Source organism: Panthera pardus, unplaced genomic scaffold (genome assembly GCF_024362965.1).
Source record: "Panthera pardus isolate Hobbes unplaced genomic scaffold, ASM2436296v1 HiC_scaffold_11, whole genome shotgun sequence".
In the NCBI taxonomy this organism is placed as follows: Eukaryota; Metazoa; Chordata; class Mammalia; order Carnivora; family Felidae; genus Panthera; species Panthera pardus.
The window spans coordinates 34,653,037-34,677,121 of record NW_026526666.1 but is presented as its reverse complement, the minus strand read 5'-3'; the positions used below and the strand labels follow the sequence as shown (position 1 = coordinate 34,677,121).

Sequence of the window (24,085 nt, the reverse complement as noted above, 5' to 3'; positions counted from 1 at the left end):
CCTGAAAACAGCAGAAGATGGGAAATAATAAAGATTAAAGCAGAAATCAATGATATAGAAATTAAAAAAAAAGTAGAACATATCAATGAAACCAGGAGCTGATTTTTTTTTTAATTTTTTTTAACGTTTTATTTATTTTTGAGACAGGGAGAGACAGAGCATGAACAGGGGAGGAGCAGAGAGAGGGAGACACAGAATCTGAAATAGGGTCCAGGCTCCGAGCTGTCAGCACAGAGCCCGACGCGGGGCTTGAACTCACAGACTGCGAGATCATGACCGAAGTCAGCCACTTAACTGACTGAGCCACCCAGGCGCCCCCAGGAGCTGATTTTTTGAAAGAATTAACAAAATTGATGAACTCCTAGCCAGTTTGATCAAGAAGAAAAAGGAAAGGACCCAAATAAATAAAATCACGAATGAAAGAAGGGAGATCACAACCAACATTGCAGAAATACAAATAATAATAAGAGAATATTATGAGCAATTATATGCCAATAAATTGGACAATATGGAAGAAATGGACAAATTCCTAGAAACATATAAACTACCAAAACTGAAACATGAAGAAATAGAAAATTTGAACAGACTTATAATCAGGAAAGAAATAGAATCAGTAATCAAAAATCTCCCCCCACCCTCCCAAAAAGGAGTCCAGGGCTAAATGGCTTTCCAGGGGAAAGCCTGGAATTTTACCTGGAAACATTTAAAGAAGAAGAGATAATGCCTATTCTTTTGAAACTGTTGCAAAAACTAGAAATGGAAAGAAAACTTACAAACTCATTCTATGAGTCCAGCATTACCCTGATTCCAAAGCCAGACAAAGACCCCACTAGAAAGGAGAGCTACAGACCAATTTCCCTCATGAACACTGATGCAAAAATTCTCAACAAAGATACTAGCCAACTGGATCAAACAATACATTAAATGAATTATTCACCATGATCAAGTGGGATTTATTCCTGGGATGCAGGGATGGCTCAATATCCACAAATCAATCAATGTGATACATCACATTAATAAAAGAAAGAATAAGAACCACATGATCCTCGGGGCATCTGGGTGGCTCAGTCGGTTGAGCGTCCGACTTCGGCTCAGGTCATGGTCTAGTGGTCTGTGAGTTCGAGCCCCGCGTCAGGATCTGTGCTGACAGCTCAGAGCCTGGAGCTGCTTCGGATTCCGTGTCTCCCTCTCTCTCTGCCCCTCCCCTGCTCATGCTCTGTCTCTCTCTGTCTCAAAAATAAACATTTAAAAAAAAAAGAACCACATGATCCTCTCAATAGATGTAGACAAATCATTTGACAAAATACAACATCCTTTCTTGATAAAAGCCCTCAAGAAAGCAGGGATAGAAGGATCATACCTCAAGATCATAAAAGCCATGTATGAAAGACCCACCATTAATATCATCCTCAATGGGGAAAAATTGAGAGCTTTCCCTCTAAGGTCAGGAACATGACAAGTGTGTCCACTCTTACCACTGTTTTTCAACATAGTGTTGGAAGTCCTAGCCTCAGCAATGAGAAAACACAAAGAAATAAAAGGCATCCAAATCGGCAAGGAGGAAATCAAATTGTCACTTTTTGCAGGTGACATGATACCCTATGTGGAAAACCCAAAAGATTCCACCAAAAAACTGCTAGAATTGATCCATGAATTCAGCAAAGTCACAGGATATAAAATCAATGTACAGAAATTGGCTGCATTTCTATACATCAATAATGAAGCAGCAGAAAGAGAAATCAAGGAATTGGTCGTATTTACAATTGCACCAAAAACCATAATATACCTAGGAATAAACCTAACCAAAGAGGTGAAAAATCTATACACTGAAAACTATAGAAAATTTATGAAGGAAATTGAAGAAGACACAAAGAAATGGAAAAACATTCCATGCTCATGGATTGGAAGAATAAGTATTGTTAAAATGTCAATACTTTCCAAGGCAATCTACATATTTAGTGCAATCCCTATCAAAATAACACCAGCATTCTTCACAGAGCTAGAACAAAGAATCTTAAAATTTGTATGGAACTAAAAAAGACCCTCAATAGCCAACGCAATCCTGAAAAAGAAAATCAAAGCTGGAGGCATCATAATTCTGGACTTCAAGCTGTATTACAAAGCTGTAATCATCAAGAAAGGATGATATTGGCACAAAAACAGACACATAGATCAATGCAACAGAATAGATAACCCAGAAATGGACCCACAAACATATGGCCAACTAATATATGAAAAAGCAGGAAAGACTATCCAATGGAAAAACAACAGTCTCTTCAGCAAATGGTATTGGGAAAACTGGACAGTGGCATGCAGAAGAATGCTCCTGGACCACTTTCCTACTTAAAATTAAACTCAAGTTAGATGGAAGACCTAAATGTAAGACAGGAAGCCATCAAAATCCTAGAGGAGAAAGATGGCAAAAACCTCTTTGACCTTGGCTGCAGCAACATCTTACTTGACATGTCTCCACAGGGAAGGAAACAAAAGCAAAACTGAACTACTGGGACCTCATCAAGATAAAAAACTTCTGCATTGCAAAGGAAACCATCAACAAAACTAAAAGGCAATCAACAGAATGGGAAAAGATATTTGCAAATGACCTATCAGATAAAGGGTTAGTATCCAAAATCTATAAAGAACTTACCAAACTCAACACCCCAAAACCAAATAATCCAGTGAAGAAATGCGCAGAGGACATGAATAGACACTTTTCCAAAGAAGACATCCAGATGGCCAACAGACACATGAAAAGATGTTCAATATCACTCATCATCAGGGAAATACAAATCAAAACCACATTGAGATACCACCTCACACCAGTCAGAGTGGCTAAAATTAATAACTCAGGAAACAACAGATGCTGGTGAGGATGTGGAGAAAGGGGAACCCTCTTGCACCCTCGGTGGGAATGCAAACTGGTGTCTGGAACAGTGTTGAAGTTCTTTAAAGAATTAAAAATAGAACTACCCTAAGGCCCAGCAACTGCACTACTAGGAATTTATCCAAAGGATACAGGCGTGCTGTTTTGAAGGGGCACATGCATCTCAATGTTTATAGCAGTGCTATCAACAATAGCCAAAGTATGGAAAGAGCCCAAATGTCCACTGACTGATGAATGAATAAAGATGATGTGGTATATATATACAATGGAATATTACTCGGCGATGGAAAAGAATGAAATCTTGCCAGTTGCAATGGAACTAGAGTGTATCATGCTAAGTGAAATTATTCAGTCAGAGAAAGACAAATGTCATATGACTTCACCCATATGTGGAATTTAAGATATGAAACAGATGAACATAAGGGTATGGAAGCAAAAATAATATAAAAACAGGGAGGGAGACAAATCATAAGAGATGCTTAAAGATAGAGAACAAACTTAGGGTTGCTGGAGGGGTTTTGAGTGGGGGGATGGGCTAATTGGGCAAGGGGCAATAAGGAGAACACTTGTTGGGATGAACACTGGGTCTTATAAGTACATGATGAATCACTGGATTCTATTCCTGAAATCATTATTATACTATATGTTAACTAACTTGGATATAAATTTTAAAAAATTAAAAAATGAAAAAAATGAAAAAAAACTGAAAATGAACTAAAAAAATAGAGTCATGTTGTTTTTCAAGCAAAAAAAAAAAGCTAAGGAAGTTTAAGATGCTTTTCAAATTTTTCTGGAAGCAGTGGGTTGGCTTCTCAACCCAAAAAGAACCTAAATACACTGAATTCCTTGGATTAAGAAACACTTATAGATCCAAATGTTATGTAAATTGGAAACAGAATATACGTGACATTCAAAAAATGTTTCTCTAAAAATAGAAGTCCAAGATGGCCACCACAACAATTTCATAAACATTTAGAGTGACCTTCAACATTTACTTCAAAGAGAATTTTAGGAAGTGAAAGTTGATTTTTCAGATTTCAGGCTTGAGGAAATTAATATATTGATGATAGTTACCTACCTACCAGTTTGTCCATTCAATCTGGCTATTTAAGTCTTCATTTCAAATATGGCCACTGATATTTTACATGGGAGAGGGGTATATTGGATCAAACAACCCATCAATTCACTATTAAAAATGAATTATGTTTATATACATATTATATACTATTATGTACAAAACTCAGAACAAAACATTGTAGAAGAGAGAGGTCATATTCAAATTAGGGAGCTAAGATATCTGCACATTAAAAATAATTAGCAAATATATTAGCAACATAAGATGGTAGAATATTTCTATTGAATAACTTCTATAAATAATAAATATTATAGGACTGAGGAATATGGAAAGATTACTGTTAGGGTGAGCTTAGGAAAAGGGAGTCTGTACTAGATTGTGAAGGAAAGATAGGATTTATGTAGATAAAGTTTAGATAATACTGTGAGTATGCACAGAATGTTGTGAGAAAATGAATGACATAGAAACTATAGGGAGAGAGTTATCAGATGACCAATTTGTTTAGCAACTGACACTATAAACAGGAAGGGAAGAGAGATAAGACAGGAATAGAGAACATCCTAAACATAAATATGCTAATAAAAATGACATGGAATAAATTCTATACATAATCTAATACAATTTTGGCTGATGAAGTTGGTCTCATAAAATCCTTCTAAGAGTGGAAGAGGACAAAAACTGACAGAAGGCTTGAGAATATAATGACATTCATCCACCTATTTGACAACTCTATTGAATTCCTAGTATATATCAGGAACATTATGTTCTAGAAATTGGGTATATAAAGATGAAAAAACCAGACAAGAGTCTCATTTTCATGGATCTTACTTTTTGGTAGGGAAAGACAAGACACTAAACAAAAAACCAAATGTATATAAAAAAAGTGGTTAGATAATATAGATGGCATTAAATATCATGAAGTAAATCTAATATGATGCAAAGTGAAGAATAGAAAGAGAAGGCCTTTCCCGAAGTAACATTTCAGCTGAGATCTGATGATGAGAAAAAAGCAGCAATGGGAGGAGGTGAAGATGAGTCCAGAAAAAAAGGAACAGAAAGTACAAAGAACTAGGCTTCTTCTGGGATCAAAACCTTAAGATATTACTCATAACTCAATGATGCTTATTTTCATTTGAAACTGAGCAAAACCGCCAGAGAACACTGATTCAATTTAGAAGCAAGGTGTGAAATTTGCTGTAATTACCTTATAGCCCTCTGCTCCAGGCTCTCCTCTCTCTCCTTGTTCCCCCACAGGACCCTACAGAGACCACATGCAAAAACAATCAGTTCCACAGCTGGATCCAAGTATTTGTGAATGCAGATAATACAGTTAGTGTGGCATATTTTTTTCCCCAAAAATGTGAAACCAAATGTATAATTATTTGTTTAGTTCCACTAATATATTTCAAAAGACTGAATATCAATAACATTAAGAACATCATAAGCATTGAATTATTTGAAGAGAATCTCATAATGATCTTGCTAGGAAAAATATTGAAGAAATGAACTCCACTTAAACATTATGAATTTTCAGATGGATGAAGTATGTTATACATGATGTCAAATTAGCTTGCATTTTTACTTAATGTTAAAATGATAGAAAAAGATTTAATCTGGATCATTCAGCCATGTAATCAATTCCATTAATTAGAAGATCAATTTAATAATCTTTTTATTTATTTATTTTTATATTTTGAAGTACAGTTGGCATACAATATTATAATAGTTTCAGACATACAACATAATGGTTTGACATTTATACACATTATGAAATGATCACCAGAATAAGTCTGGTCACCAGCTGTCACTATATGTAGTTATTATAATACTATTGACTATATTCGCTATGCTGTACTTCACATCCCCATGACTTATGTATTTTATAACTGAAAGTCTATAACTCTTAATCCCCTTCACCTATTTCACCCACCTCCTTATACCCTCCCCTCTGGCAATCACCAGTTTGTTCTGTGTACTTACGAATCTGTTTCTGTTTTGTGTTGTTTTGTTTTTTGGACTCCACATGTAAGTAAAATAATACACAATTTGTTCCTCTCTTATTTCACATAGCATAATGCCCTCTAGGTTCATTTTTGTTGTCATGAATGACAAGAATTCACTCTTTTTATGGCTAAGTAATATTACATTTTGTGTGTGTGTATATATATACATCTTCTTTATCCATTTGTGTATCAGTGAACACTTAGGTTGTTTCCATATCATGGCTATTGTAAACAATGCTGCAATGAACATACATACAATGAAGATACAGGTGTATGTATCTTTTCATATTATGTTTTTCAATTTTTTTTTCAGATAAATACCCAGATGTCAAATAGCTGGATCCTGTGGTATTTCTATTTTTAATTTTTTTGAGTAATCTCCATACTGGTTTACGTAGTGGCTGCACCAATTTATATTCTACCAACAGTGCATGAAGGTTTCTTTTTTTCCACATTCTCACCAACATTTGTTATTTCTTGTTCTTTTTTGATACTAGTCATTCTGACAGCGATGAGGTGAAATCTCACTGCGGTTTTGATATGCATTTCCCTGATTAGTGATGTTGAGCATTTTTTCATATGTCTATTGGCCTTCTATACGTCTTCTTTGGAAAAATGCCATTTCAGGTCCTCTGCCCATTTTAAAAATCAGATTGGTTTATGTGTGTTGAGTTGTAGGAGTTCTTTATATATTTTGGATATTAATCTCTTACTGGATATATCATTTGCAAATATCTTCTCCCATTTGCCTTTTTGTTTTGTTGATGATTTCCTTTACTGTAAAAAACTTTTTAGTTTGATGTAGTCCCAATTGTTTATTTTTGCTTTTATTGCCTTTGCCGGAGGAGACACATACCACAAAAATACTGCTAAGACTGATGTGCCAGAGTTTATGCCTGTTCTCTTTTGGAAGTTCTATGATTTCAGGTCTTACATTTAGGTTTTTAATCCACTTTGAGTTTATTCTTGCATGTAATGGAAAAAAGTGGCCCAGTTTCATTCTTTTGCATGTAGCTGTCCAGTTTCCCCAACACCAATTATTGAAATGATTATATTTTCCCCATTGTATATTAATTGATCATATAAGTGTGTGTTTATTTCTGGGCTCTCTATTCTGTTCCATTGACCTATGTGTCTCTTTTTGTGCCAGTACCAAACTGTTCTGATAACCACAGCTTTGTGTGCAGTTTGAAATCAGGCAGCATGATACCTGCAGCTTTCTCAAGACTGTTTTGGCTATTCAGGGTCTTTTGTCATTGCATACAAATTTCAGATCATTTGTTCTAGTTCTATGAAAAATACTATGGGAATTTTGATAGGAATTGTACTGAATATGGAGCTTGCTTTGGATAGCATAGACATCTTAACAATATTAATTCTTCCAATCCACAAACAATGTATCTTTCCATTTATTTTTGTCATCTTCAGTTCTTGCATAAATGTCTTATAGTTTTCAGAATATAGGTCTTCTGTCTCCCTGGCTAAATTTATTCCTAGATATTTTATTATTTTTCTTCAATTATAAATAAGATCATTTTCTTAATTTCTCTTTCTGATAATTTGTTTTTATTGTATAGAAATGCAACAGATTTCTGTATATTCATTTTGTATCCTAATTTAGTAGTTGTAATAGTTTTTTGGTGAAGTCTTTATTTTGTATTTACAGTATAATGTGATCTACAAATGTTGACAGTTGTGCTTCTGTCTTACCAATGTGGATGTCTTTCCTTTCTTTTTCTTCTCTTATTGCTATAGCTGACATTTCCAGTACTATGTTGAATAAAAGTGGTGAGAGTAGGCATCTTTCTATTATTCCTGATCTTGGAGGAAAAGCTTTCAGCTTTCCACCATTGAGTATGATGCTAGTTGTGGGTTTGCCATATATGGCATTTCTTTTTTTTTTTTTTTTTTCAACGTTTTTTATTTATTTTTGGGACAGAGAGAGACAGAGCATGAACGGGGGAGGGGCAGAGAGAGAGGGAGACACAGAATCGGAAACAGGCTCCAGGCTCCGAGCCATCAGCCCAGAGCCTGACGTGGGGCTCGAACTCACGGACGGCGAGATCGTGACCTGGCTGAAGTCGGACGCTCAACCGACTGCGCCACCCAGGCGCCCCAGCATTTCTTATGTTAAGGAATTTATTGAGAGTTTTCATCATAAGTGGATGTTGAATTTTGTCAAATGCTTTTTCTGCATCTATTGAGAAGATCATGATTTTTAGCCTTCATTTTGTTAATGTGGTGTATCAAGTTAATTGATTTGCAAATACTGAATCATCCTTGCATCCCTGGAATAAATCTTATTTGATTGTGGAATATGATCCCTTTAATGTATTGCTGAATTTTTTTTTGCTAATATTTTGTTGAAAATTTTTGTATCTATTTTCTTCAGGGATATTGGCCTATACTTTCCTTTTTTGTACTGTCTTTTCTATGCTAGCCTCATAGAATGAATGTGAAAGCATTCCTTCCTCTAATTTTTCTTGAATAGTTTGAGAGTTTTGTTGAGTTGAGTTTTGTACTGTCTTTTCTATGCTAGCCTCATAGAATGAATGTGAAAGCATTCCTTCCTCTAATTTTTCTTGAATAGTTTGAGAAGGATAGGTATAAACACTTCCTTAAATGTTTGGAAAAATTCACCTATGAAGCCATCTGGTCCCTGAGTTTGGTTTATTGGGAGTTTTTTGGTTACTGATTCATTTTCATTACCAGTAATCAGTCTGTTCAGATTTCTATTTCTTCCTGATTCAGTTTTGGAAGATTATAAGGGTTTAGGATTTTATCTTTTTTTTTCTAGGTTGGCCAATTTCTTGGCAAACCTGTTTGTAGTAGATTTGGGGATGCTGTGCTTTTATTTCCATTTGTCTTCAAACAAAACTAATGTTTAGTTAGCAGAATGTTGTTTAGCTTCCATGTACTTGTATATTTTCTCCATTTTTTTCTTGGTATTTATTTCTAGTTTCATATCATTGTGATCACAAAAGATGCTTGATATGATTTCAATATTCTTAAATTTATTAAGATGTTTTTTGTGGTCTAACGTGATTTTTCCTAGATAATGTTCTATGTGCACTTGAGAAGAATGCATATTCTGCTGTTTTTGAATGGACTGTTCTGTATATACCCATTAGGTCCCTCTGGTCTAATGTGTTGTTTAAGGTTACTATTTACTTATTGACTTTCTGTCTGGATGATCCATCTATAGACGTAAGTGGAGTATTAAAGTGTCCTACTCCTATTGTATTACTATCAATTTCTCCCTTGATGTTTGTTAATATCTGCTTTTTAAATTTAAGTGTTTCTAAGTTGGGTGCATAGATATTTATAATTGTTATATCCTCTTGTTGAATTGAACCCTTTATCATCATGTAGTGCCCTTCCTTTTGTCTTGTTACAGTGTTAATTTTAAAGTCTATTTTATCTGATATGATACCCCTGGTTTATTTTTTTTTTCATTTCCACTTGAATGGAGTATTTTTTTCTATCCTTTCACTTTCAGTCTGTGTGTGTCTTTGGGTCTGAAGTGAGTCTCTTGTAGGCAGCATATAGATGGGTCTTTTTTTTTTTTAATTTTTTAAATGTTTCTTTATTTTTGAGAGAGAGAGACAGGGAGACACAGCGTTCGAGTGGGGGAGGGGCAGAGAGAGACACACACACACACACACACACAGAATCTGAAGCACACTACAGGCTCTGAGCTGTCAGCATAGACCCTGATGTGGGGCTCGAACTCACAGACTTGAAATCATGACCTGAGCTGAAGTCACTTAACTGACTGAGCCACCCAGGTGCCCTGAAATGGGTCTTATTTTTCTTATCCATTCAGTCACCCTATGTCTTTTGATTGGAACATCTAATCCATTTACATTTAAAGTATCAACTGATAGGTATGTACTTAGTGCCATTTTGTTAACTGTTTTCTGGTTTGTATATGTAGTTCTTTTCTGTTCCTCTCTTGCTCTCTTCCTTTGTGATTTGATGATTTTCTTTAGTGTTATGTTTGGATCCCTTTTTCTTTATTTTTTTGTGAATCTATTGTAGGTTTTGGCTTGAGGTTTCCATGAGTTACATATATAACACCTTATGTACATAGCAGTCTATTTTAAGTTGATGGTCACTTAAGTTCAAACACATTCTAAAAGCCCTACATTTTTTATTCCCCTCTCCCCATGTTTTGTGTATTTGGTGCCATAATTTACATGTTTTTATTTTGTATATCCCTTAGGTAATTATTGTAGATATAGTTGTTTTTTCTACTTTTGTCCTTTAACCTTCATACCAGCTTTATAAGTAGTCGATCCACTCTCTTTACTGTATGTTTGCTTTTACCAATGAGCCTTTTTCTTTCATAATTTTTTTTTACCTCTATTTATGGTGTTTTCTTTTCCATTTTAAGAAGTCCCTTTAACCTCTCTTGTAAGTCCAGTTTAGTGGTGATGAATTCCTTTAACTTTCATTTGTCTGGGAAACTCTTTATCTCTTTAATTCTGAATGACAATCTTTCCAGGAAGTGTATTCTGGTAGTAGGTTTTTCCTTTCAGCACTTTGAGTATATCAGGCCTCTCCTTTCTGGCCTACAAAATTTCTGCTGAAAAATCAGCTGATGATCTTATAGGTGTTACCTTGTAAGTAACCAGTTGCTTTACTCTTGCTGTTTTTAAGATTCTCTCCTTACCTTTAATTTTTGACAATTTACTTACTCTCTGTTGGTGTGAACCTCTTTGGGTTCATCTTGTTTGGAGCTCTCTGTGCATTTGCAGCTGGATGTTTGTTTCTTTCCCCAGGTTAGGGAAGTTTTCATTTATTATTTCTTCCTTTTGTCTTGTTACACTCTTTGCTTTAAAGTCTATTTTATAAGACTTCTGTTGATATTTATTGTCCAAGAATTTCCTTAAACTATCCTCTTTTTCTTAACCTTCTTTCTTTTTACTCTTCAGTTTGGATGACTTCCACTACCTTGTTTTCCAGATCGCTGACCTGTCTATATCCTTTAATCTGCCATTGTTCTCCCTAGTCTATATATTTTTTCATTTCAGCTATTGAATTCTTAAGTTATGATTAGTTATTTTTTATATTTTTCTATCTCTTTGTTGAATTTCTCATTGTTCAACTACTCTTCTTCTGAGTTCCATGAGCATCTTTATGACCATTACTTTGAATTCTTTATCAGGCAGATTGCTTATCTCTGTTTCGTTTGGTTCCTTCCTAGGTTTTGTCTTATTTTATTTGGAACGTCCTCCTGTCTCCTTGTTAGGCCTGACTCACTGTGTGTGTTTCTATGTATTAGGTAGATCAGCTATGCCTCATGGTCTTGATGGAGTGGTCTCATATAGAAGGTGTCCGTTGGGCCTTAGAAGCACACTCCTCCTTTGTCACCAGAACCAGGTGCTCCAGGAGTGCCCTGTGTAGTCTCTTTGTGCCTTCTTAGTGCTGGCATGCTTGTGAGTGGGGCTGGCTCCTGGCCCATTGGCTGCAATGAGTGGCCACAACTGCTGTGGGCACACTGGTGGGCAGGACTGGCTCCTGACATGGCTGGCTGAGAGGCCTGGCTGTGGCGGCTGTGGGTGTGCTGGTGGGTGGGATAGCCCCTGGTGTGCCTGGCTATGAGGTCAGGCCAGGACTGTTGTAGGCATACTGATGGGTGGGCCTTGCCCCTTGTTCCTGTCAGGAGCCACTCTGGAAGGGCGCCAGTCCAGGCCAAAACTACTCGTTTGGTGTGTTGGGACAAGAGTTACTTTGGAGAACACCAGTCCTGGGCAAGGCCACCTGCAGGGTGTGGCAGGATGGGAGCTGTTTTGGGAGACACTGTTTAATGATCTTTTTAAAAGCATCTAATAGCTACCTACTTTAACATTCTTGATCAGAAACTCTGTTGTTTATTCTTTTTAATTTTTAAGATATAAATTAACCTAATAAAAATTGCATCTATTTATTTTAATCTGTATGGTAGTAGTTAATAAACCTACACTTTTAACTTTTTTTCAAATATTCCTAATATAAATTCTTTGATATGATAAACTATTCAAATTATCTAGTGTAAAATATACTTGGAAAAGCAATTTTTGCATACGAGGACCTACTGTCTAAAAAGAAAGTCAAATTGAAATCTTTATGAAAACCATAAAATTGATGAGGACAATTGATTGACAAATTTTAACTTATTCCTATGTGAGTAAAGATATTTGACATAATGTAAGGACAATAATCTCTGACTCTGTTTTAATGATTTAGAATATTCTTGGTTTAAGTTTCACACCTGTTTTATGTCTACTACACAAAATAATGATTGTTATGCTAGACTTTTAATATATTTATTATATTTTAGTGACATTCTTTGATTCTGGCATACTTGAATCTGGGGAAAAAACAAGCACTTTTATACACTATTTGCCCATATGTTTCCATTTGCTGTTAAGTTTTTGCATTATTTCCATATTTTTCCCTGTCAGGGCTTTAGAGAGACTAGAACATATTTGATAAAAACCTTATATATATTTTATAGATAAGTATGCCTCTATATGAGATGGCTTGATTTAACCAGAATAATTCTAAAATCTTTTGTATTTCTAAAACAAAATATAACTTTCACTCATCTCCAAAGAGCCAGATCAAAGCACCAGAAGTAACTACGTAATGTGATCCTCTGCTTTAGTATTTAAACATATTTTTTAATGTTTATTTATTTTTAGGAGAGAGAAAAAGAGACAGAGCATGAGCCGAGGGAGGGGCAGGGAGAGAGGGAGACACAGAATCCAAAGCAAGCTCCAGACTCTGAGCTGTTAGCACAGAGCCCAAAGCGGAGCTTGAACCCATGAACCATGAGATCATGACCTTAGCAAAGTCAGATGCTTAACCGACTGAGCCACCTAGGCACCCCTAGGATTTTTAAAATCTTATATGATATCATGTAGAAAATTGAAAATCAAACCAATTATATTTATTTCTATGAGTTAAACACTTTTATTCTACCTATTTAATTTACATATGCCCTATAAGATTATTTTCATAAAATATGAATATAGAGATGGTCATTCAGATAATCAAAGCTACAATAGCTACTTTTCTTTTTTTTAACATATATTTTTAATGTTTATTTTTGAGAGAGAGAGAGAGAGAGAGAGAGAGAGTGGGGGAGGGGCAGAAAGAGAGGGAGACACAGAATCTGAAGCAGGGTCTAGGCTCGGAGCTGTTAGCACAGAGCCTGACGTGGGGCTTGAACCCACAAACTTGGAGATGGTGAGCTGAGCTGAAGTCAGATGCTCAACCAACTGAACCACCCAAGTTCCCCTATAATAACTTTTCAAAACAGAGTTTATAGTTAACCTTCAGATACTTAATTAGAAGACTATGGATCAGTGATCTTCAAAGGGTATTGGTTATAATAACTGATTAAGTTTTAAAGTCATTTGGTAACTATATGTAAATTACTATAAAAAAGTATACAGGTCAGATTTTTTTAATACTCAGAAATAAATATGAATTTGATGATTTTTTAAACATTTTTTTACTATTTATTTACTTTTGAGAGAGAGAGAGAGAGTGAGCAGGGGAAAGGCAGAGAGAGAAGGAGACACAGAATCCAAAGCAGGCTCCAGGCTCTAAGCTGTTAGCACAAAACCTAATGCAGGACTCAGATCCATGGACTATGAGATCAAGACCTGAGCCAAAGTCAGATGCTTAACCAACTGAGCCACCCAGGCGCCCCATGAATTTGATGATTGAAGAAATGTCTGCCCTAAAATATCTAGAGTATAGTATTTTGATAATCTCTGCAAAAGGTTGTTATAGTGCATTTCATGCTGAAAGTTAGATTTGGAAAGTCACCGTAATTAAACTATATATTATGCTAAGGATCTTGACTTGGATATAAATAGATTTTACATTTAGATAATACAACTATAAATAGTATGTGCCTACAAAACCATGTTATGAAACTAACAGAATAAGACTCCCTGAAAAGATGTGATTGGTCATATGAATCTATTATATTCATTGCATTTTATCTTGAAACATCAAAATAATTTTAGAAAAAGACCTACTGGTTCACCTCGAGGCCCAGGTGGTCCTAGCACTGTGCTATCTTCTCCTGGATAACCCTATAATGAAGATAATTATTTACAAACAAAATCAAATTAATAAAATAAACTTTGAAATATGTAGCTTATCATTGTCTAATATGTTATGACACCTACAATCTGGCTTTATCTTTTTTAAATGGAAAACTTTACCTACAAAACTTAGCACAGGATAATTTATACAGTTGTAATTCCTATATGGTTCTCAGAAGTGTCTATCAGCTTTAATTACATACAAAGCAGTTTAGGAATTTGTTCAAAGTTTCAGGTTTCCAGTGATCTTGCAAATTAAGAGTAGTATTATTATAGTTATTCTTAACCCAGAACAATTTTACTATAAATTTTACTATAAATTTCACTATAAACATACTGGTCATTTAATCTAGAGTCTCACAATCTGTTTCAACAAGTAATTAATTTTAAGTTTACAAAGCTTTATAGATTACAAAGTACTTTACCATATATTATTTAATGAATATCTTGAAACAGTCTATTGAAGACATTTTAATGACTTAAATTTTCATCTCTTGTTATTTACCTTCTAGAATTTGCAATACTTCCCAAATTGAAAAGTGTTTTCTTTTATTCTTTGAAAATGTTTCCATGCACACTTTCAGAAAGAACACAAAAATTAAATATTTAACTTTAGGATTGCAAAGTCAATATATACACATACCTTTTCTCCTTTAGGTCCTGGCAGCCCAGAAAGGCCTGGCTGGCCCTGGTGGCCCTAACAAAAGGACAAGAAAGTAGACATTCTCTGTATCATTTGTGCATGTTTCTACCTAATACCACCAAGGACATGCCATTAGATACTGCACTATTCTGAAAGAAAAACAAGATTCATTCTCTAGGGGGATGAAGCCTAAATGCAGTAGCAAGGTTTATTGGTGAGATTTCATCTTAATCTGCTTAATTGGAATGACATCTTTATATAACCATTTTCATGCAAATACACACATTTTAATTTCCAATTAGAAATGATTACCCTATATCCTGGAATTCCTGGTTCTCCATCAGGTCCCATCAATCCTAAATGTCCCTAAAAAGCAAAGTAAATATTAGAGAGAAAATAGCCAACTGCTTGAACCATTACACTTGTACTCTGATTACTTAAAATTTAGAATTTCTGAACATTTTACTTAGTCTGAAATGGGAAAACAAGAAATAACATTCTAACTTCTCTTATTGTTCTTCTGAACTACAAAAGTCCCACCAAAAAAAAAATGTCTCTTCAGTTTACTTCTGGTATAAATATTCTTAATCATATTAAGAAAAATACTTTCAGTTGTCAGAACCCTATAGGTTTTCAGCAAGTTCTTGGAAATGTAATGTGTATCTCTCAAAGTTTATAGTATATATATATTTTTAATGTTTACTTATTTTTGAGAGAGAGAGAGAGGACAGGGGAAGGGCAGAGAGAGAGAGAGGGAGACACAGAATCTGAAGCAGGTTCCAGGCTCTGAGCACAGAGCCCGGTGCAGAGCCTGAAATCACAAACCATGAGATCATGACCTAAGCTGAAGTCAGACGCTTAACCAAATGAGTCAGCCAGGTGCCCTTATATCTGGTCCAAGTTTATGGTAGATGTGCCTCACTGAATATTAGAGTATAGCCTGAAAGTTTTTGATATTATCATGATGGGATCATGGAGAACTCCATACTCATTGATAGTTTCAGATGCTTTGATGAAGAAAAGTTTCAGCTCTGGTCAAAGTTGTTAAAGTAGAAATAGTTGGCAACTTATGTGTGATAATCACTCTGTTATTGCTCTTATTATCAATATTTTGCAGATGAGGATACTATATAAGGGTTATTCATAAATGCCTCTAAAGTACTGAAAATGTGACTCAGACAACTAAAAAGAGCAAAAATAATAATCCTAAAAATGTCTTACCTTTCATACTACCAAAAATTTCCACACCAATTCTCCTATTTAAGTTTGAAACTAAATAGGAGAGGAGAAAATTAAGGCACAGAATAGGTTCATGCCTAACCAAATATCAGATTAACCAGAAGCTCTAAATATGATTATTTACCCAAAGAACCTATGAGAACCACCTATCATTTAAGTGGATATAAAGTTAAAACATAAAAGTAAGTAGATTTCTTATATAGCACCAATAAAAAGATATAATGGAAAAAAAGATGGCATCATAAATCATAAAGTCCATAAGAAACCAACAATAAATCTAACAGGATAGAGGTAAGAACAGAATAAAGGAAATAACAAAACTTTATTAAAGGACATATAAGATGATGTAAGTAAATAGAAAGACTTATACTCCTTCTCTACTGAAAGATTCAATGTTAAAGGAACATGAAGAGCTGATTTTAAAGTTCACATGGAAGAGAGAATTAAAGTAAGAGCTGAACTTTTCAGAAAAATGAATTATGGAATACTTGCTCTTCTCAAAAGTACTATAATAATATAACAATTAAATAGTGTGGTACTGAACCCAAAAATAGGCTAACAGATTGACAGAAGAAAACAGAGAGAATGAAAACAGGTCAATAAATATTTGAGAGTTTAATTTAGTGGGATACAGAGTGACTATTTATTAAATGATTTTGAAACAACTGAAAATCTACTTGGAAAAAAGAAAATCAAGTTCTTTACAACTTATTTCACAGCAAAATAATAAACTTCATATGAGTTAGGAATAAAAATAAAGCTATAAAAGAATTAGAAGAAGGATATGGAAGAGTATTTTTATATACTTTAGGTAGGGAAGGCATTTCTAATGAAGAAATAAAACCTGTAAAGTAAAGGAGTGACAAATTTGAGTATATAATAATTAAAATCTCCAGCAAAAAGATATCAAACAAATAACACTAAATGTTAAATGACAGAGAAATTGTATTTATAATACATTTTGTAACAAATTTAACAAAAATATATTATCTAAGGGACGCCTGGGTGGCTCAGTTGGTTAAGTGTCTGACTTGGGCTCAGGTCATGATCTCACGACTTGTGAGTTCAAGCCCTGCATTGGGCTCTGTGCTGACAGCGTGGAGCCTGGAGCCTGCTTTGGATTCTGTGTCTCCCTCTTTCTCTGCCCCTCCCCCATCATGCTCTGTCTCTCTCTGTCTCTGTCTCTCTCTCTCTCAAAACTAAATAAACATCATATATATATATATATATATATATATATATATATATATATAAAATCTAAAATATATAAGGAGTTATTACAGTTTAATAAGAAAAAGACAGCAATCTAATGTAAATCATGTAAAGTGAATATGTAAAGGCAATTTCCAGAAAAAAAAAATCACTTAATTGTAATCGGGGAGATATAAACAGAAAGAAAATGAGACACATGTTCTCATTTATCAGATTGTCAGACATCAAAAGGGTTAACATGAAGTATTGGTGGTGGGAGTGTATATTGGATGAAACCTTTTGGGGAGGCAGTTGGAGAACATGTGTCAATATTTTTAAAGTGAATATTCTCTTTAGACAAAATCCAAAGTAGGAACCTACTTTGAAGGCAATACTCTGGATTAGTTTCCATGTTTGTTAAAAATTAATCATATTAAATAAAGTTTTGTAACATACAAGCCCAAATCAGAAAAATATTAGTAATTTAAATCAAAGGAAGAAAGACCTGAAGTGGTAAGATGAGTATGTCAAATGAGCCTGAGATAAACTTTCCTCAGACAACTGATGAATTATACAATGCTCTCAAGAAGGCTTTGGTGAAAAGTCTAGCATTTGTGACATTTAATGGAGACTAGGAAATACACATGCATTTTGTAGATAAGCTTATGAAATAGTGAAAACACTAAGTTTAATAATTCAAATACTCTGCATCTCTCATGCTGTGACTTTCTAAACAGGTCCAAATATATTAGCAATAAAATTTTGCTATTATAGGTTCAGAAGTATTTATGCTACCCTTGTTTCCAACATTATATAAAGTTCATGCAAAAGATTAAATATTATTAGATGTTACAGATATTGATCAGAGCTGGTTTAAAAAAAAATCTCCATGAGGATGTAGAGTCCAAGCTTATAAAGAAAAATCATTTTTAAGTAAATCTAATTTTCAAAAGCAATATGCCAATCCTGACAGCATAGTTTCATACAGATATTAAATTCTTATTTTAAGTGCAAGTCATATAAACTTTCCCACTTAGGTTAAGAGTTATAATCTGAGTTTTTAAAACTTCATTTCACATTTTATTTCCATTTTGAGTTTTTTCCCCTTTCCCTTTTTCATGTCCAGAAACCACTAAGCCATTTAAGTACTGTGGAATGCTTACAATTCTCCACAGCTCATGGAGGTAGATTATTTTCAATGGAACTATTGCTTTCTCTGTAAAATTAATCAAGGGATGAAACTTTAAGGACATGGATACATTTCTTTTCCATCCACAGTGAACTCAGGTCTGGAAATAAATCAAATACTAACCACAGCACCTCTCGTTCCTCTGGCACCCTTAGGACCACTTTCCCCAATTTGTCCGGGAGCACCTCTGCTTCCAATTTCTCCGGTGGGCCCTATTTGTCCTTTTTCACCCTGTGGATGTCGTTAGTAAGAGAGAAAAGTGGGAAAAAACAAATTTTTACCTAGATGAATTAACTATATCATATACCTGAATGACACCGGAGGATAGTCTGTAAGCAAAATTCCGTAAATAGTAACTTGGGTTTACCTAGCTGGTGGTAGAGACTGCCACTGACAATAATAACATACCATCACCACCTAGGTTATCTGAAAGATATAACTGAAAGTAATTTAGGAGAAAGAACATTAAAAAAAATAATTTTGGCCAAATAAGCAGGGGAGATCTGGTGTTCATGTTGAATTACCAATAACCAATTTTTTAATTTTGAATTTGTTAGGTATGTATGCATGCAGGCATGTATTTCTTGTTATCATGAGAAAACATAGACTGTATAAGAAACCTGCTTCTATACACAATTTCAATCTCACAAAGATCTATTTAATGTATACAGTTTCCAGTGTATGTTTCTGTATATTCAGTGGCTTGGAGTCTTCCTTTAAAAATCCATAACATATTTGTATCATTTAACATCCTTCTGAAAACTAGTTATCTTCTGTTTTCTGTCAAGCTGACTGATCATTCTCTACCACCAAAATATGGCTGCTTTTAAACAACTTTAAGTGCTATAATTCATTTTCTGAAAGTGGGAACCAATCTGTTCTGCTGTAGACAATAAAGTAGATACAAAGAAAAACTAGACTGTGATCATAGTCAGGAAGGAAGTTTTTGGTATTCATAATAATTCCCAGGGATGCAGGCTACTGTAAAGAATTATACTGTCCCACTTCTAATGTTGATTTTAGATATAACATCAAATATGATGAAAAGAGACTTCAGTATTGGGGTTATTTTCATGGGTAAGAATGGCTACTAAAATTCACCTCATTCATTTTTCCTTACTTCTTATTCTAACTAATCCTGTCTCTACATTATGACAAAGATAGGCTGGGTGTATGTTAGTAAAAATGATAAAATTAGACTTTGGGAACTAGATATGGTGTGATTTGAAGCTAATTATAGTCATATATTCAGAACTGTTGTATTTGAATAAGAAAATCATACTTGAACAAATTATTGGCCCCATACAGAGATGAATTTTTCATTATAATGTTCCAGAACTTTATACATTTTCATTTTAGTAAGATATAAAAGAAACATATAAACCATATTCTGGATGTGTGTTTCTAAGTCAATATATGGGAAAGATAAAATAATTAACCTTTTCAATTTAGATAAACATAGTACTAATAAACCCAGAAACAATCTCAATCATAATCTTTTCCCCTAAACGTTTTACTAAAGTTGTTACTAATACACAAATGGTGTAGTATTTTCCTTTTCTCTCTTTTCCTGCCCAAAGTCTACTGAAGAATTTTTGGCAAACAGGAGAAGAAAAGGCAAATATCTTCACAGAAACTACAGAGTGGGACAGTTGCCTTCAAATAATCAAGGCGATAAATACTCCTAAGTAGAGTTAAATATTAATTTATATAAATGTGCCTTTTAAAACCAAATTTATATTTCTTTATTACCATATATCTCATGCAAATAAAAATATCACAGCATTCTATGGAGCTCGGAGCACATCAGAAGCAAGGAAGCCTTAAAAAGATGTAAAAAAAAATTACCTTTTTGCCTGGGCGACCTCTTTGCCCTGGAATTCCCACAATTCCTTCAGATCCCTGAATGTCCAATATAAAAAAGAAAATAAATTGTTAAATAAAGGACTAGATGGCATATTTAAATACTTACATCACATAATCACTGAATTGAACATTATGTAAAAATGAGGGTTACTTTTCAACAATATTGTGTTTGCATAATTATCTAAAAATAGGTCATGATGATTTAGTGGTCTGTTACTAATGAGTAAAATTTACATATACAAACTGGTCAAGATAGACAAAATTAAATTGTTCTTTATTATAGGAAGAAAATTATCTGGTTTCATCACCATTTTAATTAGTGAGACTGTAATTAAACTAAACCCAATGCATCCATTTTAATTTTAGCAGTTCTATGAGCTACTACTGTGGGTTCAACATCTTGTTGAATGTATAGGATTATAAAATATATATATAAAACATGGTGAAGAAGAATCTCAAGATCTTATTGGAGTAGTAGATTAAGGAGGTTTTCTTTGGTCTGTGGAAAAAAGGAGAGAGGGAAATAGATGGAGAAAAAAGAAGTAGTCATATTCAACTTTAAAACAGTATTTTCATTTTAATCTGTATTTTATTCAGACAAAGTAGACTGAAAGTTTTCAATACATACTTTTTTGTGTGTGTAAAATTGGCTAAAATATTTTAGATGTCATGTGAATTTGCAGGTCAACAGTAATTAGGCTTAAACGAGATCCACAGTAAGCCAGGGTGCAAGTTCTGAAACGGCCAACAATTAATCACAGCACTCCTTGCATTAGTTTGGAAATGAAAATGGAAACCTCAAATTTGTGTCCCAAAGCTTGGCAAACTGCAAAAATGATGTAGACAAGAAATAAATTGTGGTTTACCACTGTGCTATGGAGGCTCTTGATAAATATTTGTTGAACGAATAAACAGATACCTAAGGAAGTGACTCATGCCCTATGCTCCTCAGTAAATGCTCTTCTAGCCTCAGAAAGTCACTGAATTTAGAAGCCAAAATGGTTAAGTTCTATTGCTGTAGTTCTAGCTGCATCCAGAGGTCAAAATGATAGTTGCACTAACCTGAGATTTCTTTGTGGTTAATGTGGACTTTTAAAAAGAGGCAGATTAACTTTCATTAGAGGGTAATGGTGTGAGCTTTTAAAAGTCAGACTGCTAGTTTCATAGTCTGGCTCTGTCACCTCACAGCAATATGACCATAGGTAGATTGTTTAACTTCTAAAGGCCTCAGTTTCCTGTTCTATAAAAGAAGTACAACAATGCCTCTTCAAAGAGTTATTAAGATTAAATGAGATAGTGCATGTAAAGCTAAAACGAACCGGACTTTAAACTGAAGAATTTAGCTCAGTGTTAGTTCTCACTAACGTCTGCTGCCTTTTTCAAGTGTATTATATAACATTTGAATGTATATAAAAAGATATTAGAAGGTACAATAAATACCCATGCACCCACCACCCACTGTAAGAAAGAGAAGATACATATGTAATTGAAGTCCCATATGCACACATACCTTTCCAAACACATTACCCTCTCCCCTCACTCCGGTGCAACCATTTTCCTCAATTTATCATTCCCAAGCATTTCTTTATACCGTTACTCCATTTGTATGTATCTCCAAGCAGTATGTGGTAATGTTGCATCTTTTCAAACTTTAAATAAGCATACTTAATGCATTCTTTGGAAACTTTTTTAACACACATTTTGCTTTTGAAATTAATCAGTGTCTTTAATCTACTCACTTTCTGTTTTTCATCCTACGGGATTCTATTTTCTTATCAAACCACAGCTGATTTAACCACTTTCTTACTGATGAATTTTTGGTGTTTTTTTTTTTTTTTTTTTTTTTTTTTTGTCCTGTTACAGATAATGCTTGTGAACTCATCTATGTGCCATGTTAAAGGTGGTTGTTTTGTTTTGTTTTTGTTTTTATGGAATAGTCCCGGAAGTTAAACTGCTGGGTTGTAGAATATGTACATCTTTAGGTATACAAGAGAATGTAAAATTATTCTCCAAAGTAGTTTTGTCAATTTCCATTCCCATAGCAATGTTTCAGAGTCCAATTACTTCAAATCTTCTGTAAAGCTTGGTACTATCAGACTTCAAATATGTCCATTTCATTGTGGTAAATGATATTTTATTTGTGTTTTCAATTTACATATTTCTGATTATTAAGGAGGAATGATTATCTATTCACACCGTTATTTCACATCTATATGTGATTCTGTTCAATATTCCCCTGAGCTGGACTTACTGAGTTATCCATAAAAGTTTTTACATATATTCCTGATACCTGTATTTTGCTCATTCTATATAACACAGATCTCTTCTCAGCCTGCAGCATATTTTTTCACTTTGTTTAATATAACTTCTGATTAACATAAGTTTGTGATTTTAACATGGTCATATTCATCAGTATTTTCTTCTTGTCTTACTTCTTTTCAGTGTTTAGGAGATCCTGATTGCTTCCCCTCCCTCCATGAGGTCATAAAATGTTCTTGTAAATGTTCTCATGTTTAACATTTTGATTTTCACAATTAGGCCTTTAATTGGAATTTCATTCTTTTGCATGCGTGTGTGCACTGGTTTGAAGGAGTGGTTTTATTTTATTTTGTTTTCCATTTGGATAACCAATTGGGCCAGTACCATTTATTGAATATTTCATCCCTTCCTTAATGATTTGCAATCTGTGATCAATGTATCAAACTTCATGTTTCAAAATATACTAAGCTCTGAGTCAAGGTTACCTTCTATTTCCATTGGTCTCTTTGTCTTCTGTGAATGAACATGACACTGATTAAATTACTCTAGCTTCAATCATAAGTTACGGTATCAGGTAGGGCAAGTTCTCCCTTCCACACACCACTCTGCCCCAACCCTTGTAATTTGTTCTTGAAAATTGTTTTGATATTGGTCCTTTGTTCTTTCATATGAATTTTAAAATCACTTTTCATTAATCAGGTCCTATAAAAAAAGTCTTATAGGGATTTTGACTAAAATTGTATTGAATTTATAGACTAATTTAGGGGACAATTGATAATTTTTTGATATTGAGTCCTCCTATCCATGAATATAAAATATCTCTCCATTTATTTAGGTCTTTGTTAATAAACATATTTTTTTTTGACAAAAATCTGCAAATATTTTGTTAGATTTATTTCTAGTTGTTTAATTTTGTTGATGATTGTATTATAAATAGGGTTGTTTTTTTTTTTGTTTATTTATTTATTGAGAGAGAGGGAGAGAGCAAGCAGGGGAGGGGCAGAGAGAAAGGGAGAGAGAATCCCAAACAGGCTCCGTGCTGTCAGTGCAGAGCCCAATACAGGGCTCAATCCCATGAACTGTGAGATCATGACATGAGCTGAAATTAAGAATCGGATGCTCAACCTACTGAGCCACTCAGGCGCCCCCAGTAAATATTATTTAACGTTTTCTAAACTGCTTGTGGCTGGTGAAGAAGAATGGAATCTATTTTTGTATATTCTTATATTTAGCATCTTGCTAAAATCTCCTTAATTCTAATAATTTGTCTGTAGATTATTTCTCTTGTACCATACTGGCTGGGTTTCTGAGTAAATGTTGAATAGAAATGGTGAATAGTGGTGATCTTTGCTCATTCTTTGAAGTTTCACCATTAAGTATGATAGTCAACGTGGATATTATATTTTACTAAATGCTTTTGTTTCATTTATTGAGATCATATTTTTAATTCTTTAATTTGTAAATATGTGACTTAAATGTATAGTTTTAAAAAATGTGAGGCCTTTGTTGCAATACTTGTACAAGAGGGAATTCACTGACCTCTTATATCAGCACCTCACAATGAGGTGCAATGAATCCAACTATTCAGGTGTCGGCCAACACTACTGCATGGCAATGTTACCTGCCAA

General features: G+C 34.1%; 1 protein-coding gene across 5 annotated transcripts in view; it reads right to left on the bottom strand.

The window, feature by feature from the left end:
• Positions 1–24,085, bottom strand: part of COL24A1 (collagen type XXIV alpha 1 chain) — a 413,859-nt gene that overhangs the window by 79,468 nt on the left and 310,306 nt on the right. For all 5 annotated transcript variants that reach the window (XM_019414025.2, XM_019414026.2, XM_019414023.2 and 2 more), the window contains 6 exons: positions 20,181–20,234; positions 18,456–18,563; positions 15,026–15,079; positions 14,714–14,767; positions 14,002–14,058; positions 5,164–5,217 (listed from right to left, as the gene is read on the bottom strand). In XM_019414025.2, the coding sequence (XP_019269570.2) occupies positions 5,164–5,217; positions 14,002–14,058; positions 14,714–14,767; positions 15,026–15,079; positions 18,456–18,563; positions 20,181–20,234 (381 nt within the window). The remainder of the gene's footprint in view (positions 1–5,163; positions 5,218–14,001; positions 14,059–14,713; positions 14,768–15,025; positions 15,080–18,455; positions 18,564–20,180; positions 20,235–24,085) is intronic.